Source organism: Stegodyphus dumicola, chromosome 1 (genome assembly GCF_044657685.1).
Source record: "Stegodyphus dumicola isolate Sdum_Otavi_A_Nest chromosome 1, ASM4465768v1".
Lineage (NCBI taxonomy): Eukaryota > Metazoa > Arthropoda > Arachnida > Araneae > Eresidae > Stegodyphus > Stegodyphus dumicola.
This window is the reverse complement of record NC_140768.1, coordinates 242,624,314-242,643,480: the sequence shown is the minus strand read 5'-3', so window position 1 is coordinate 242,643,480 and position 19,167 is coordinate 242,624,314. Positions and strand designations below refer to the sequence as shown.

The 19,167-nt window shown below is 33.3% G+C and overlaps 1 protein-coding gene across 6 annotated transcripts in view; it reads right to left on the bottom strand.

Moving 5' to 3' along the window:
- Window positions 1-19,167, bottom strand: part of rasp (protein-cysteine N-palmitoyltransferase Rasp) — a 79,199-nt gene that overhangs the window by 37,164 nt on the left and 22,868 nt on the right. For all 6 annotated transcript variants that reach the window (XM_085826933.1, XM_085826935.1, XM_085826900.1 and 3 more), the window contains one exon: window positions 12,306-12,625. In XM_085826933.1, coding sequence (XP_085683059.1) covers window positions 12,306-12,625 — 320 coding nt within the window. The remainder of the gene's footprint in view (window positions 1-12,305; window positions 12,626-19,167) is intronic.

Sequence of the window (19,167 nt, the reverse complement as noted above, 5' to 3'; positions counted from 1 at the left end):
ACCAGAAGTTCTTATCAAGAAATGGGAACATATGCATAGCCATGTAGAAAATAAAGACAAGATGAATATGTTAAGAAACTTATTAGAATTTCCTCATTTGGAAGTCAAAAGTGAAGAGCAGTTATAACTTGCTCCATCAGGGTTTGAGAATAATCAAGAATTTGAAAAATTTAAAGTGAAGAAAAAATTCCCACTGCAGCTTGCATTGTATCTAATGAAAAGCAAAGAGCTGAGAAAAATGGCAAGCATTGTTCATTTTTTTATGTGATGAAGTCATTTCAAAATACCTCAGAATGCTTTAAGGCTGCCGAGATGCCACTGGAGACGAAAAAGGAAACATTGAAGAAAAGGGAGGCTTGTTTCGTGTGTTTGAAACCAGGACACAATTCTAAGATCTGCAAAGCTTAATTTAAAGTGTAGTATATGCAAGGAAAAACACCATAGCATTATTTATCCAAATATAAATCAATCAAAACAAGTCAAACAGTCTGAATCGGATGCACAGGTTCCTCTGTCGCCAAAAAATTTGCCAACATTATTGTGTATTTGTGAAAATCATCAACGATGACAGGTCAAGAATCGTTCACGGATTACTTGACACTGGTGCTCAGAGATCTTTCATAAGAAAAGATATTGCAGAGAAACTAGGATTGAAACCTGTAGATCAAGAAATGATGAGTCATGGACTTTTGGGGCAGTGAAACTAAACAAGAGTCCCACAATGTCTACAATATTACATTGCAAAGCTTGTTTTCAAATTTCAAGTGCACTATTTCAGTTTTCAATGAAAAGAAGATTTGCAGTGCAATTTCACGTGTAGAGGATCCTGATATTTATCCAATTTCGAAAAAGAAAAATATACATTTAAGTGATACAGGAGAATATGTGCCTGAAATAGGTTTATTAATAAGAGCTGATTATCTTGGCGCATTATTGACTGGGAGAATTGAGTCCATTGATAATAATTTGGTAGCTATTAAAGCAAGGAAAAGGAAATGGCATGGAAAAGTGGACGTCCAGAATTAGAAATGAATAAATTAGCCACTAAACTGTTAATATCAATTACCAAAGAACTAAACATTTAAGAGAATACGAAGATGTGCTTAATGAGTGGGTTTAGGATGGAATTACTGAAATTGTAGATAAAGATAAGAAAAAGGGACATTATTTACCACATCATCCTGTAATAAAAATTGGTTTAACAACAACAAAATTCAACTGGTTTTTGATGCATCGACAAAAGATTCCAAAGGAAATTCCTTGAATAATTGTTTAGAAAAAGGGCCAAATTTATTAGAGTTGTTACCCAAATTGATAATGCAGTTTTGGAAAAACACAATTGGCATAACATCAGACATCAAAAAACATTTTTAAAGATCAGTTTGAATCCAGAGGATAGGGAATATTTTTAATTTCTGTGGTGGAAGGCGTTATCAAGATGAGGAGAAATAATCACTCTCCAACATTGTAGAGTGGTATGTGGTGCTTCTCTACAGCTTACCATCTAAAGAATGCTCCGGATGAAAGGAAGCAAACAGCTTGTCAACTCAAAGAATGTTTTTATGTGGTCAACTGTATTACAAGTTTAGAAACTAAAGAAGAGGCAGAAAAATGTATTTCTGAAGCTAAGGAGTTGATGTCTTCAGCATAATTCAAACTATGAAGCTGGGTTACTTCTGAAAAAATTGTAGAAGAGACACATGACAGATTCATTTCAATTCTAAGTAATTCTTGAAACACCGAAACCAATGAAATTTTCTGCAGCAGTATGGTTGAAATTCCAGAAAAGGGGATTACTAAAAGAGTTGTGTTATCAGCTGCCCAAAGATTATTTGATCCTATTGGGATAACATGTCCTGTTTCATTGATACCTAAAGTATTGCTTATTAATTGATATAATGTACTGCCATAGAAACAATGGATGGACAAAAATATGGAAACACCTTGTGAAATGCATGTTTGAAAAGAAAGATTGATTTTAATGAAATATGTAGGTGGCGCTGGCGTTTTTGACTACTGACGCCACCTATACAACTTCGTAAACGTGCTAAACAGTTCAGTTGTTGTCGGAGTACTGTTATGTGAGGTTGTCATTGCATTATGTCAGAGTTAACAGACTTCGAACGTGGGCAAATTGTTGGAGCACGTATGGTAGGTGCTTCCGTAAGCAAGGTAGCCGAGGTGTTTAGTGTTTCAAGAGGTACTGTATCGAAGATTTATTCCGCGTATTTGAAAAGCGGAAAAACATCATCTGCTAAATCACAGCACGGACGAAAGTGTGTCCTGAGTGATTGTGACAGACGATCATTAAGGGCAATTGTGACGAAAAATAAGAAGACCACAGCTGCAAAAGTTACTGCTGAAATGAATGTTGTGTTACTGAACCCTGTGAGTACCAAAACAATTAGAAGGGAGCTCCATAAACAGGGAATTGCTGGCCGTGCTGCAATTGAGAAGCCACTCATCAGTGATGCTAATGCCCGTAACAGGAAAAGGTGGTGTTTAAGTCATAAAGCCTGGACTATAAAGCAGTGGAAGCGAGTAATATGGTCTGACGAGTCTTCTTTCACATTCCCACTTCTGGCCGAGTTTACGTCTGGAGAACGCCATCTCAAGCCTATAATACAGACTGCTTGTTGCCAAGAGTGAAACATGGCAGGGTTTCTGTTATGGTTTGGGCAGCCATATCGTGGTTCTCTGCTAGCCCCATGATAACTGTGTCAGGGCACATGATTGCCAAGACTTATGTGAACATTTTGGCCGATCAAGTTCATCCCATGGTACAAACTTTGTTCCCCGATGGTGATGGTGTCTTCCAAGACGACAAAGCCCCTGTTCACACAGCTCACATTGTCCAGGACTGGTTTTCTGAGCACGAGGATGAGTTGTCCCATCTCCCCTTCAGGTTCCATTCAGGTCTGGCCACCACAGTCACCAGACCTGAATATTATCGAACCTTTGTGGTCTACGTTGGAACGGAAAGTGCGTTCTCGTTATCCACCGTCAACATCGTTATCTGAACTTGCCACCGTTTTGCAGGAAGAATGGTATAATATTCCCTTGGCAAACATACAGGAACTGTATTTATCCATTCCGAGAAGACTGCAAGCTGTTTTGGATGCCAACAGGTTTCCTACACCATATTAAGCAAAGAAACATGTTTTTTTAAAGGAGTTTCCATATTTTTGTCCAACTTCTGTATATCAAATACATTTTTAGCCTGGGTCAAGGAACTATCTTTACTGAAAGAATGCAAGATTCTATTTGAAGACTGCCGAGTAAGTCTACAACTGTTCCTGTGATGTCAGTGAAGTTTCCAATGAAATTTGTATTTTCATACGTTCTCAATTTAATGAGAAGATTTCAGTCAAGTTAGTAAGGAGTAGGTCAAGAGTGGCACCTACCAAAGAGATTACAATTCCTAAATTAGAACTCTTGGGAGCTTTGATCTTATCAAGATTATATGGTTAAGTAGCAGGCAGATTTGAATTGAAAGACAATACAGTGTATTTTTGGACTGATTCAACTGTTGCTTTAACTTGGATCAAAAGAGAGAGTTCTTGGAATACGTTTGTAGGAAACAGAGTCATAGAAATAAGAAAGAATGCCAAACCGAATGACTGGCATTTTGTACTAGGGCATATGAACCCAGCAGATTTGCCTTCAAGAGGTTGTGATCCTAAGAATTTATTGAAAAGCAAATGGTTATGGAAGTCACAAGAATTCTGGCCATTAAGTGAAAAACAATACATTGATGAAAATTTGGTTGCATTGGAAGAGAGAAAAACGACAGTCAGTAATGTGGAGCATGGATCAGTTAACTTCACTGACAATTTACTTTATTTCTCGAAATATACGAAGATTCTTAGAATACCTGGAACTTCATTTCATTAAAGAGTACCAATGAAAAGAAAAAATTAAGAAAACGGAACTGACTTATGAAAAAGTTCAATGAGCTGAAAACTGTTTGCTAAAATTAATTTAGCAAGAATTAATTAAGTTTAATTAATTAATTAATCAGTTTTTCTGGAAGAAAAATGAAAATCTTGAAAAACATGCAAATATTCAAAGATGAAAATGATATTGTTTGACTTAAACCAAAGCTTCTCTTGGGAAATGAAGAGGAAAATTTCAAGTGCCCCATATTGTTGCCTGGAAGCCATGAGATTATTCGGCAAAAGCAATGTGAACTACAACTCTGAATGCTAATTTAAGAGAAGATTACTGAATTATCTCAATCAATAAATTAGCAAAACAAGTTAGTTCTAGTTGTATTTCATGTAAAAGATTGAAAGCTAAACCTACAGAACCACCTTTTACACCTCTTCCTAGGGACAGAATAAAGGCTGCGGCAGTTTTCAAAGTTTTAGAGATTGATCTCGCAGGCCCTTTGTATTTACGTTCTGGCAAAAAGACATGGGTTGTACTTTTTACCTATGCCATTTATAGAGCTCTTCATATTGAATTAGTCAATTCCCTGTCTACAGAAGTTTTTATAATGGTTTTAAGAAGATTCTCTACTTGAAGAGTTAGAGTAAATATAATCTACTCTGACAACAGTAAAAACTTGGTTCAAACAATGCTCTAAGAAATTTAGATTGGGAGAAGATCATATAATTTTCCACTATCAAGAAAATCAAAAGAAATTTTAACCCTCCAACAGCCGCCTGGTATGGAGGATGGTGAGAGTGCAAGATTAGAATGTTGAAAGAGATGCTAAGAAGAATTTTGGGCAGAAAATGTCTTGACTATAAAGAGCTGGAAACTATTCTATGTGACTGCAAAGCTACAATTAACTAAATGTGCAAATAACAGGATCTGATGATGAGGCACATTTAAATACTTTAAAAAATTTCTTTGAGAAGTGAACTCATGGACTGAAATTAAATTTAGAGATAGGTAAATTTTCTCAGGAAGAGATACAAATTTTAGGTCATGAAATTGATGCTAATGGTTTACGTAAAACTGCTGAAAAAATATCAGCGATTGCAAAGGTCTCCAAGATTCCGAAATGCACAGAAAATTCAAAGTTTTTTGGGATTGGTTAATTTTTATGGAAAATTTTGCCCCAAATTAGCGACAATCGCAAATCCTTTATACCAACTAACTAAGAAAACTCAAAATGGATTTGAACGAAGGATTGTCAGGAGGCTTTTCTAAACATTAAAAAAGAATTGTGTTCTCATTTTGATGCATTATGATCCAAAATTGCCCTTAACATTGGCAAATGATGCATCATCAGTGGGGTTAGGTGTGGTACTTTCTGACGAACCTCCTGATGAAACAGAAAGGCCAATTGCTTATGCTTCTAGAACACTCACTGAAACAGAGAAAAAATATTCTCAAACCGATAAAGAAGCTTTGTCAATCATTTGGGGAACTAAATTTTTTTTTTTTTTTTTTTCTGTACTTAAAAGGCAGGAAATTTACATTAATTACACTTTGACTTTACAGTCATTCCACTTTGACATTATTTAGCGTAAAACAAACAAGCATGGTAATGCTGACTTTCTATCATGATTGCTGACAAACTCAGAGCAACTGTCTGTACAGGATGATGTAACTATTTTTTAGTTACAGCAGATTGAAACTCTTCCAATCACTGCCAAAGATTTGGCTAAAGAAACTGAAATTGATGCAGAACTCAGTCCTCTGCTATGAATACTTCAAAGCGGTGGTAAATTGAAAGGAAGGGAGATGGTCTCCAAGATGGCTGCATAATGTATGGTCAAGGCATTTGTATTCCAAAACGATACCGTGAGGATGTTTTGAAAGAGTTGCACCACGGACATTTAGGAACTGTAAAGATGAAAGCAATTGCTAGATCTTATGTATTTTAGAATGGTATATCAAAAGTACTACTAAAAACTGTTCTGAATGTGTAAAACATAAAACAGATCCTCCTAAAGTAAAAGTTCATTATTGGCAGTACCCAAGCGCTCCAATGGAAGGTATTCACATTGATTATGCAGGACCTATTTTTGAGCATATGTTTTTGATAATCGTCAATGCTCACTCAAAGTGGCTAGAAGCCTATCCAATGAAATCAAGCTCGATTTTGAAAACAATAGAATGTTTATGGGACTTTTTTGCACGATTCAGATTACTAGTATTGTTAGTGAGTGATAACGGGCCATAATTCACTTCACATGAGATTAAAATATTTCTACAGCGTAATGGAATCAAACACAAAACTACAGCACCATTTAAACCGTCTAGTAATGGGCAGGCTGAACGGTATGTGCTTACAGTAATACAATTTTTAAGAACAATGCAAAATTATCGGGGAACTTTGAGACAAAACCTCAGTACATTTTTGATTCAATATAGAAAAGCTCTGAATTTAACTACTTTACAGAGCCCTGCAATGCTAATGCTGAAGAGGGAAATTCGAACAAGAATAGATTTATTGAGACCAGATCTTAAGAGGAAGGTGGAAGAAATAGTTTGAAAAGGAACCTACGAGTTTGCAGATCGAGCATTTAGAGTTGGCGATAGAGTGGCAGTGAAAAATTATCGCCAAGGTGACAAACGATGGAGATTTAGAACTGTCCAATCCAAGGATGGGCAGTTTCTTTACACCATAAATATAGATGGTCAGCTATGGCAGCGATATATCGATCAAATGCATGATGGAGGAACCATAATTGATGATATCTGCATATGTCCACCTCCAGCTCTCATGATTTCCAAACAGCCTGATAAGAGTTGAGTTCCAGAACCATCTAAAAATAATAGCCACCAGGTAGACAAGTCTATGTCGTCTTCTAAGCCTAAGGTTTTATCAGATATTCCATCCACCGGATTTGCTTCTGATAAAATCAGGTTATTAAAGAAAGCTGCTGTGCCACAACCTTTGCATCGGTCCAGAAGAATTCGATGTTCCCCAGATAGACTGCAGTCATGCTAAAGGGGGAGGGATGTGGTGTATCAAGAACTTAATCATAATCGGACTAACAGCTGATGCAGCACCAAGCATGGCAAGCACGCAAAGTTATTGTAAACCAGATCTAAGACTGGAATGTGAGTAGTTGTAATGATATGTATACGAGTGAGGATGATGTGTTTGTACATAATAAAGTAGCATGTAATTAAATACAGTGTCTTGTGAAATAATTACCCACAAAGATATACAACAACTTACATATATTGAAGATAATTCGGAAGGTCTGAAGCCATTATCTCCTGCTTATTTCTTACAAAGTATTCTAGCAGTGAAACAACTGATTTAAAGGAAATTGACAGTAAAAGCCTAAATATAAGATTGCATTTTGTTGTACAAAAATCAAGACAGGATTTACTAATGAGAATTTGGGATGAGTATTTAGCAATGTTGATTCATAAAGGTAAGAGCCGGGATGAATCTTTAAGAGTTGGGAAGGTTGTTCTCCTAGAAACTGATGGAAAGCGTATCAACTGGCCTTTAGAAATCGTCACTACTGGAGCACTTTACTGGAGCAGATGGGTAATCAAGAGTTGCCAGAGTGAGAACAGCTGATGGAGAGAAGTTCAGACCATTCCACAGACTTTATCCATGAGAAATCAACAGTTTGGAAAAGTTACCATTCATTGCTCAAGATGCTTAAAAGGATGAAAGTGCCTCTCTGCCCTGCAGCTAATGATTCAGATTCCAGTGAAGATGATGATTCATTACCCAAAGTCCCAAATTTTGTCACTAGATCCTGTCAAAATGTTAAAATTTCCAATAGACTTTATTTATAACTTTTGTTGCAATTTATAGGCATCCTACAAAATTGCAAGGTGGGAGGTTGTTTGAGTAATACCAATTCAATTCTGTTTATTTTTTATGTGTTTAAAATAAGCTCTATCCTTTTTGTAAATACACTGCTGCTAAATTTTGCAAATATCTGCAATTGAAGTGTTTTTTCATATTAAATTCATAGCTATCTTTGAATCTTTTAAAAAAGGGAAAAGAGTTACAAATATTAATAATACAAAGAAGATATGCATTTGCTGTAATTGATCTGAAAGATGCTGTAACTGGTATGAAGATGACATTTAAGATAAAAAGTAGCTATCTCTACCCTTTCTTAGGGGGGAACTAAAGGAGGTAAATAAAAACTCTTTATCTTTCTTACAGAATACAGAACAGCTACTGAAAAATGTCACAACACTAGCAGGAATGCAGAATACACTAATACAGAAGCACTAACAGGTGGTAGCATTGGTGGGTGAGAGCTAAAATTCAAGTATCAAATAAAGCTTTTGGGACAAGACTGAAAAATGAGAATCAACTATATAACATTTACCAACTATGCCTCCTCAATAGTAGATAGAATACACTCTCGATTGTCCAGGTGAGGATTATCTGCACATAACAGTACCCATGCATGCACACTAAAGCTATGCAGCACAGTATGTAACCCCTAGACACTAAAACCTGGTGAATTGCATCTTTAGTTTTAGTTCCAATGATTACCTCATAAAGTTCATTCTGAATGTGCATTGTTTTGGTTGATCACTGGTTTGGTTAGTCCTGAAACAGCAACGAGTTCTGATGAAACTCTTTGACTTCATTGACCAAAGGGAATTTGAATATAATGACAAAATAGCACTTTCAAAAGTACGCAGTGAAATTCGAAAAATATTTAAAACATCTCAAAAATAAAATAAAATTACATATTTTTTAAAGAAATAAACAATATGGATGCAAATTCATAGTTTGGATTATCCGTGTTTTTCAGTTATCCATGACCAATGACCATGTGCAGAACACAGTATGTTTAAAAAAGCCAGTTACAAGTTGTATTATTACTGATTCTAGATATGCATTTGTAAAAAATTTCATGGAAATAATTTCAGAATAATTCAGAATTCTGCAGAGATGAAATGTAATGAAATATGATTCCTACGAAGTAAAAATTCCCATTGGCATAATATTCATACCAATAATCAGTTAAATATAAAAGTTTCATTCTCTTTTAATGCAGAATTTTTGGAGATAATATTAAGTAAAATGTAAAATGAATCAATTTTATTTAAAGAAATATTATTTAAATTATTGAAAAGACAACATGTCTGTTAAGACAGCATGCCTTAACCATGCCTTTTGTAGACAGGCAACAAGCAAGTAAAAATGCATCTTTACTTTTTAAGTTCTAAATTTAAGAAGCAATTGCAAAACAAAAATTGCTCATTTGACAATTAATGATTTAGTACTACATAGTTCTCTAATGTGTGCACTAAGAAATTCTAGGAGGAGAAGTATTATTAGTCTAAAGAGCAATAAGAGGAAGTTCAGAAGCAAATGAACAATAAATGCAATAAAAAATTTAAGGCCTATTTTATTTGATGCTGATTGCTTTCACAGAAACATGGACTATATTAATTTTGCAAAGATAAGGGGGTATTAAGAAAGTCCCAAGAGGATGATGAGCAATACAATTCTTGAGAAAGGAATGGCAAACCATAAAAGATTGCAAAACTATGCTTTGCAATAAATAAACTATGAACTGCAGGTAGAAAGTCACACATCTTTTGTTTTATTTTTTAGGATAATTAGAAATTTGTATATGGACCAAAGACAATAACACAACTATTTTCCTTACTTAAAGTACTTCTATAACTGGTTATTTATGTCAACAAGGGGGAGAAAGACAACTGCACAGTTACTCTAAAAACTGAGAAAACATTTGAATGTGCATAAAATTTCATGCTCAGTAGCGCAAACTGTGCTTTAAATTAAACACGTGCCTTAGGTAAAAAAACAAGAAATACAGTACAAGATAAGTCTTTAATCCAGACGTCCATAATCCAGACCTCAAAGCTACAAACTTTCTGTGCATGCGTAAACACATAATACATTTATGCATGCACATAATACCTTTATGCATGCGCAAATGCATTTATGCATGAGCATAATATGTTTACGCATGTGCATTTAATGTATAACGGATGGTATACGTTAGGTTAAAATTATCTATTTCAGTAAATGTTGCAGATTGCATTGCTCTTTAATTTTCTAATTAGATCCGGCTTATTATTTTTTGCAGACTGTTAGAGAATTTTATAAAAATTACGCTTGAACTTTCAATTATGTCAAAAAGAGTTTCCGATTCTGGAGCTGCCAAAGGATCTACAAAGCGAAAGCATGTTTCGATGTACCACTTCCGATAGTGAAGAAAGTGAACGAGAGGTTATTGAAAACGAAAAAATTTTGATTGACAAGTTAGTCGGTATTCTCGACACAGCAATTACAGGACTTGAACAGTGGAACTGAACAAGAAATTATGTCTGTTTATAGAATTAAAGAGAAAGTATTATCACATAAAACGAAGCAACTTAAACAACTTACATTGAAAGAAATGTTTAATAAAGTAAACAAATAAATATTAAGCTTTTTTTTTTTTTTTTTTGTAAATTTTGATACCCTTTAGATCATAATTGCTCTTTATTTCATAAATTATGGTTTCATATTTTTAATTTTATAATTTCTGCATGCCATCTTACCAGATTTAAATTGATGATCTATAATCCGGAATCGTCGAAGTCCTGACAAGTCCGGATTAAAGACTTTGTACTGCAGTACAAATTGAAATACAAGAATTAAATATTAAGGTCAAATTAACGAAACAATGTTTAGCAATTTTGAGATATGCCTCAAATACAAAAATCTGTTATGGCTGTTTTTTGTTTTGTTTTGTTTTTTTGTTTTATGGATATTAGATCAAGAAATAGCCATAAAAATTATAATGTTTATATATGAATCTCTTAGCATTTCATAACTAAGATAAAAAGCTAATAACTTATATAATGCAATAGTTTCTAAATGTATTTAAGAGAGTTTTAAAGGCAAAACTGAGAATAATACAATTCAGGGATAATGGTCTTTGAAAAACTAAAGATTATCAACTTTTTCACCAACTCCTTTTAAAAAAATGACTTTCATTATCAACCCTATTGGATGGAGTTTATTACATTTATGTTTCATTTATATTTGGCATAACTATTACTTTTAATTTTATGAACATAAACATCTTTTCAGAAACAAAATGCCAGATTCTAATTGCACAAAAGTTCGATTTTAATGAATGTGATGGCAGCACCTTGATGCAAATCATTTTGTTATAGTTGGCATAAAACTGTTTAACTTAATTCTTAAATCACTTTGTTCAAAAATATCCAACATGTTTCTTGTTTTCTGTACTAAATTATTGACTTCATTAAAGCCAGCTTTTTAAAATTTTGGTCACAAAAAGTGAATTCTTATCAAAATTTAAGCAAGAATACCATGCCTGTAAGAACTCCTACACTTACCTGAAAATGGAAATTATAGAGTTAAGAGATTTCAGAAAGAAAGCTTATTTTAAATTTATCAAAGGCAGACATATCTTCTTTTTAACCTGATAATATTATTTAAAAAATACTGTGTCAGAAAATAACTGTAATATACAGTACACTAGAAAGTAGAGACTTCCTGACCTGGGCTATGTAAAGTCCTTAACACAGAGTGATGCCTACAGGCAATACACAGGGGTGCAAACCCCTCCCCAGTGGTCAACCCCTGGCGACAAAGTGTCTTCGTTTTTTTTGATGACCAGACAATATCTGGTCACCGAAAAAACTAAAACAGCACATGACAAGTATATCCTGACAGTATCAGTCTCCCTGAACTGACCAATGGAGCGAAGCCCTCAAGGGCAACCTTTATATTATCTACCATGTAACCATCACACAACCTGAGACGCATTTCATGGTAGCATTATGGGCAGGGGCGTAGCTAGAGGGGGCCAAGGGGGGCATCTGTCCCCGGGCGCAGAATCCAAGGGGCGCCAAACTGATGCTACGACATTTTAGAATTACATCTTTTCCATCCTTGGCAAGCAGTAGCGGGCGCGAAATCTTCAAATGTCCCTGGGCGCTGAAAACCCTAGCTACGATTCTGATTATGGGCGTTGCAGCAACTGAACGGACCACTGAATTATTGATGGTTCTAGTCACTGCAAAGACTGATTATGTATCCCCAGAAGCTGAATCTGTCTAAGTACAGTTTTTAGCTAAAATGCTGGTGCTAAAATATTTTAAATGATAGTTCACTCATAGCATTGTTGTAGTTGAAAAAGAAAAGCTACTTTTGTCTTCAAAAAAATTATTATAAGCGTCAAGTAAATCTAAAATTTTACTACTTATGTGGTATTTAATGCTAATTTAAAAACAATATTTAACAGTGCTATAAATACAAAACTTCAATTAATAAAAGTTTCATTTAATCATGAAATGCACTATGCCTATTCTTATATCTGATAAAATATTTGAGTTATAAACAATGAAATTAAATAACTCACCGCCACAGGTATGAAGATAAATGAATACAACTTATACATTTAGGTGCAGGAGGAAAATTAAAACCTTCCAGTCTTGCAATGCTTCCTGCCATACCATAAATAATGAAATATTTTAGGTAGAACATCATAGGTAATGTATAACCTAATCCACATAAAGACCAGCTATCAAAATTAAATGCAACTTCTGGAAAATACTGAACAGCTGATGAGTAAACAAAATGCAACAAAATTTCATAAATGAAGTACCATAACAACACATAAAAAACACGTAACACATTTCTTAAGATTATTCCTGGCTGTGATCTCTCTGATTCAAAAACCTAAAAAATTGAAACAGGAATCATTATTTATAATATTAGTGCTAAAAACAGTTTTCGATAATTATTTTAAATACAGTTATTCTAAATATAAAAATAATTATTAAAAACTAAATAAAAATTAAATGTTATAAATTACACCTCGGTAAGCTGTGGTCATGTAGTAATTTCTTCTACATAAACGTAAAGTAAGATATGTAGTAAAAAAGAAATAAGTCATGTAGTCTTTCATGTCAGAAGAAAGTCATGAAGAATTTTACAATTTACCTGACTGCTATCCTACAGATTATTACATGTGAGATGCAGTTGCAATGATCATTAATAATACTGAATGAAAGTAACTGAGAAAAAGAACTCGTCAGGCATTTCAGAAATCTGTCATTATAAATATATATGTTATCAGTTCTGAGGTTGTCTAGAGGCTTTGGCCGATACCAAAAACGGCTTCATTGAAAATGTTACTTTCATAAATCATTACTCATACAGCACATGAAGTTGCTGTGACTTATCAATGTTAAATTTTCATCATGTTACATATGTGACCAAGATAGAATATCATATTGTGATGTAGGTGTGAATATTGCACTGATGTCACATATGCGTTACAATAAACATATAATGTGACCTTTCATGTTCATGTAATTCTTCTTCAATGAGAGTTATCTTTGCACACTGGCTTTGCGCATGTATTATTATTGTGCATGTATTTATTTTATTTTAATGATCCTGCGGCCTGATTCCCTCGATTCATCGATATTTTTTTATGCTAATAGCTTACAATTTAAATTAGTTCCTATTTGTTAAAAATATTTAGTTCACAGTATGTTTTTTCTTAATGTGATATTAAAAAAGTATCACAAAATAATTAAGTATGGTTTTTTTTTTTTTTTTTTTTTTTTTTTTTTTTTTTTTGGTATTGAGGATTTTCGTGGTCATTTCTTTAGTTTTGTTTCTACTCTTGGCTGACCTCGTTACTGCAAAATTTTCAGGTAAGCACTGTTTATTGTATAATGATGTAAATGATATCAGTAATAATTAATATATAATAATTAATGCATAATTTAAAAATTATGAACAAAAAGGAATAATTGACAACTGATTCACTTTTATTTGTATAATCCGACTGCAGATGCAAGGGCATCAGTTTTAGTCTCAATTTTATCTCGCTGATAAAAATTTCAATTTAGGAAGCCATTTTTATTTGGTAGATATAGTTCAACTTTTATTGCTTTTAATAATAAAAGATAATGTAAAAAATGTGACGTGACAGAAGTACTTCCTGTAAATTTCCTGTTTTAATTCTTTGATCTCCCAAAAAAGTAGTGGGTAAAAAAGTGTACAGTCAAAAGTCGTTAATTAGGACACCCATAATCCGGGCCTCAAAGCTACAAACATTCTGCGCATGCGCGTAAGACCTTTATGGCTGCGAATATGCGTGTGCGCATGCGCAAAATATGTTTACGCATGCGCGTTTAATGCATAACGAACGGTATAAGCTAAGCTAAAATTATCTAATTCAGTTAATGTTGCAGATTGCGTTGTTCCTTAATCTTCGAATTGGATCCGGCTTATTATATCTTGCAGACTGTTAGGGCAATTTTATAAAAGTAAGCTTGAACTTTCGATTATGTCAAATAGAATTTCCGATATATATTTACTAATATGTAAAAGATCTACAAAGCGAGAGTATGTTTTGAAGTCCATTAAAAAAAAGTGGAATTGCTGCAAAAAATGACCTAATCATTCCAAAATCTGTTTATCAATTTCACGCTGCTCTGCAGCGATGGGGGGGGCACGACACACAATGAATTGGAAGTTATCTGTCAGCACTATCCTTATCTTCAGGGCAAATGTTTTCATTTTATTTGGCTTATAATTCCTTATTAAATGTAGTATTTCGTCTCGATGCATTCCATCTTTGATATGACTTAAATCAAATTCCTCATCATTATAATTTGCTTCCAATAGTGAAGAAAGTGACACAGAGGTTATTGAAAACGAAAAAATTTCGATTGACAAATTAATCGGTATTCTCGACACAGCAATTATAGGACTTGAACAGCGGAACTTTGTAACTGAACAAGAAATTATGTCTGTTTATAGAATTAAAGAGAAAGTATTATCACATAAAACAAAGCAACTTAAACAACTTACATTGAAAGAAATGTTTAATAAAGTAAACAAATAAATATTCAGCTTTTTTTTTTTTTTTTTTTTTTTTTTTTTTTTGTAAATTTTGATACCCTTTAGATCATAATTGTTCTTTATTTCATAAATTACGGTTTCATATTTTTAATTTTATAATTTCTGCATGCCATCTTACCAGATTTAAACTGATGATCTACAATTCGGAATCACCAAAGTCCTGACGAGTCCGGATTAACAACTTTTGACTGTATTTGCTTTTAACATGCTTAACATATTGGTAATGATTAATATAAATAAACACAATTTTATAGAACTTTTTTTTAATGATTATAGAACATATGATGGTTACACAATACAACTAGGAATATATCACTCAGGCAGAGTCCAACATTGCAAAGTGTGAACTGCCATTTTGTGGAATGGAGTTCAGCTTTTATATTGCATAGACTACATTGAAGAAGGTGTCCCATATATTAACATATGTGCAGCTTCTTATTGATGAATTCTCAGATGGAAAAAAAGACATATGTATATTCTGTTGTGCGTTCATGTCTTCACTTAACATCTGCGTTCTTCACATTTACACAATGCTATCAATCCTCTTGTGAGAGAAACTGGAAAATAGTTCAGTCATAAGGACCAGCCTTCACTCCTCATAGATTTGTTAATTTCGCCTTTTTTACAGATTTGTTAATTTCGCCTTTTTTGGATGTAAAATTCATGTTCCTTTACGCGAAATTTTAATGCTCTTTTTGTTTGGCCAATATAACTTAAGCCACACTGACATGCTATGCTATGAATTCTCCAAGAATTAAAGTCAGAAAAAGAATCTTTAAAAACCAAACCTCGTATTTTACTTATCGGCGAGTAAACAACTTGAAAATTAAACTTGTGTAAAATCCGTGCAATTTTGTAACTAATAGAAGGATGAAATGGATAAGTTATTAATGTTATTTCTAACATCAGAATGTGTTCTTAGATGGCACGATGAGAACTTTCGAACAGCTTTATCAATGACTACAGGAGAAAATCCTCAGTCAAGTGCAACACATCTTAAATAATTGAGTTCATTAGCAAGAAAAAGATTCTGAGGAACAAACTTTGAGAGTTCAAAATACATAATAGTAAAAAGAAACCATTTTTTGCTTAACTGGGTGACATGACTTAGCATGAGGAGATAAACAAACAGAAAAGGGTTTACAGTAAACAGTTATGCTGAAATTAGATCCATTATGGATTATAAGAATATGAAGGAAGGAAAGTGTATTATCAGATTCAGTCTCAAAAGTGAACTGAATGGCTGGTTCAATCGAATTTATCACAGATAATACCTGGGTTAAGTCTTTCTTATCACCATCAAACACAGCGAAAGTGTTGTTTATGTAGCGAATCCACAGACGAAAAGATAGTTTTTCAAATAATTTGACCTCAAAATAGTGCATGTAAATGTCAGCAAGTACAGGACTGAGGGGATTACCCATAGCTAGTCCTTCAATTTGGCGATAACATTCATTTTGGAAAAAAAAGTGAGTCTGATTCACAGAGACTTTTAGTGAGGGAAATTAACTCTTCAATTTCAATATGTGAGAAATGAAATTCTCGAAGTCTAGTTTCAACGCCTTTTAGTGCACCTTCGACTGGAATGTTAGTAAACAGTGATTTAACATCAAACGAAACCATAATGCAGTACAAGGGAGAAATATCTTTAAGCTTATCAATGACTTAGAAAGAAGTTTTACGGTGTGAATATTATTGGAAAGTAAAGGAGAAAATACGGAAACTAAATATTTGGCTAAGGGTATGATGCCGTTCCTAAATTGGAAACTATAGGTAAAAAAGGAATTCCAATTTTAAGAACTTTGAGGAGAGTATAAAATCTAGCACAGCTAGCATTAGGTGGAATGAGTGATTCCTTAAACTGAGTCGAAAGTATGTGAGAAGATTTAAATGCTATTTTAACATTTGTGAGGTCAGAAGTTGAGAGATCTTTAGAGATCAAACAGTATGGGCCTTCACTTATCAGTTTCGTAGCCCCATTAATATATGTATGTTTGTTCATAGACACAATCTGTCCCCCCTTATCAGCCTTCGAAATTATAATATTAGGATTAGAATGAATGTTTTCTTTTCTTTTTGGTTGAGATTAAAAACAAATGACTTGTAGTTAAAATTCACATTCTAAAGTGAACTGAATGGCTGGGCGAAATGTATCTTTCTGTGTTTCATAAATTTTAGAGAATTTAAAAGCTTTTTCAATTGGGGTGATGATTTGAAGAACTGAAGGTTTTTATGACTTAGAAAAGTTTGAGCTTTTGGTATTTAGAAACAAAAATGTTTATATGGCATTGACAAGCAGTTTCAGTCCTAGACCAAGATTTATGATAAAATGAGGAAAAATTTAAAGTGGAATTATCAATTTTTAAATGAAGGTTATATAATTCCTGTTCAATTTTAGCCAAATGTTTGAGCATCTGTCTTATAGTGTTTACGAAGTAGTGATAACTTGAATTTATGCATAATTTTCAAAATATGAACAGATTTGAGACTACATTTAACTTGTATAAATTTGGGAATGATATTCTGATGTTTGCATTTGAGCAAAAAATGGAGATGGTTCAAGTATTTCATACACTTCAGGTGTAATTTACAAAATCGATTCTTATCTGTTGACATATTTCAAAAGCGTAAATGAGCAACGAAAATGTGGTGAACAAAAAACATCAAAAAGGAAGAATTGGAAAAGAGTAAAAAAGAAGAAACTCACCAACTTCCGAACCCGGGCCCTTTGGTACCGCAGTAGGCTTCCCTAACCACTATACTGTCAAGGTGGCAATGAATATCATAACTGAATTTCCTTCTAAGTTATTTTCACAGTATCAGCAAATCTAAATTAATTTTGATTTGCATTTATATCTCTGCGATATCTAGGTAACAATGAACAATGCTCGTTCAACAACAACATGTTATAGTTTATACATAGAATGTTTCCTAAATTGTAGAAATTGAGGTATATATATATTTTTTTATATTTTAAAAATTTTCATCAGTATTATAATACAGTTTTTAAACATAATCCCCATTTAACTGAATACAGTTATCCCAAAGAAAAACTAATTCTTTTAAGCTATCCTTGGAGAATTTTTTCAATCTTTCCTCTCTTTCTCCTTATCGCATTGTTATACTCTGAAATCGAACATGCCATAAAGAGTTTTCAAATGTGGGAACAGAATACTTCTTGCAAACAATTGGACAATTTCTGAAGTTTTCACATCCCTTTCCACAAAAAGAAAATGACTGCTTTTCACACTTTAACATGGTTGTATCAATCAAACAACTGAATCAAACTAAACAATATTCCATGGGATAGCTGCATAAACCTGGGTTAGTACACATTTCTGCACACGGAAATAAAGTACTTTTAAGGACCATTAATGAAAAAATTAAGGACCTACGAGCAAATGGGAACTGAATAATTTCAATTAAAAATATTATCTATGCCTGAACTTTTGTAATACCATCCTAAAAATAAATAGATCCGTAAGTAAGGTGCATTATTATTCAACATAACCTTATTAATATAATTATTAAGAAGTTTGAGAATAAAACTTTATGAAATTTCTCAAGTAACATATTTAATATTTTTACATATTTAATAAATATTTTTACACTTGTAATAGTTGAACATATTTAAAAGAAGATACGTGACATTTTATTTATGTTTTACTAACAGTTAGCTTTATGTTGATTTTTTAATGTCTCATTTTGTCAAATACTTGCTCAGTCTACAGGTTTATTAAATAGCAGGTAGATTTCATGTCAAGCGCCATAGTTTAAAATGAGAAGTAAAATCATAATCAGTATAATTAACAAAAGACTGGCTGTTGTCAGTGCTGCTGCTTGCCTAGAGAGACCTGCTAATCAGAACAAAGCTAAAGGGTGTGGTGTACGCACAGCTGGCAAATTTTGAAAATTAATTGGGCTCTGTCTGACGCAGTTAGTGTCGTAACTTCGCTTAGAGTTTCAGAGGTTGTAATCCACTTAATATACTTAATAAGCCTTAATAAGCGACTAAAGCACCAGAGGTGATAAGTTGTTTTATATTATTTTAAGTCTCACTAGATGGTGGTATATGTGCATGTTTGCCTGAAGAACCGTTATGCTCCCGGTTGTCAGATTTGGAACATTTTAAAAATTTTGCAACTTCTGCAAAGATGGTTGCGCTAATATGTAAGCACTCAATAACTTTGCAGTATGGTAATTGTTATCCATTTATCACACTGCAAAAAAAGTATTTTAAGAAAGACTGTCAGAGTGTGACTTCACAACTAAATAATTTCATATATCAGTATAACAACATCAACATAGCACTGTAAAAGGTCATGGTTTTACTTCACACC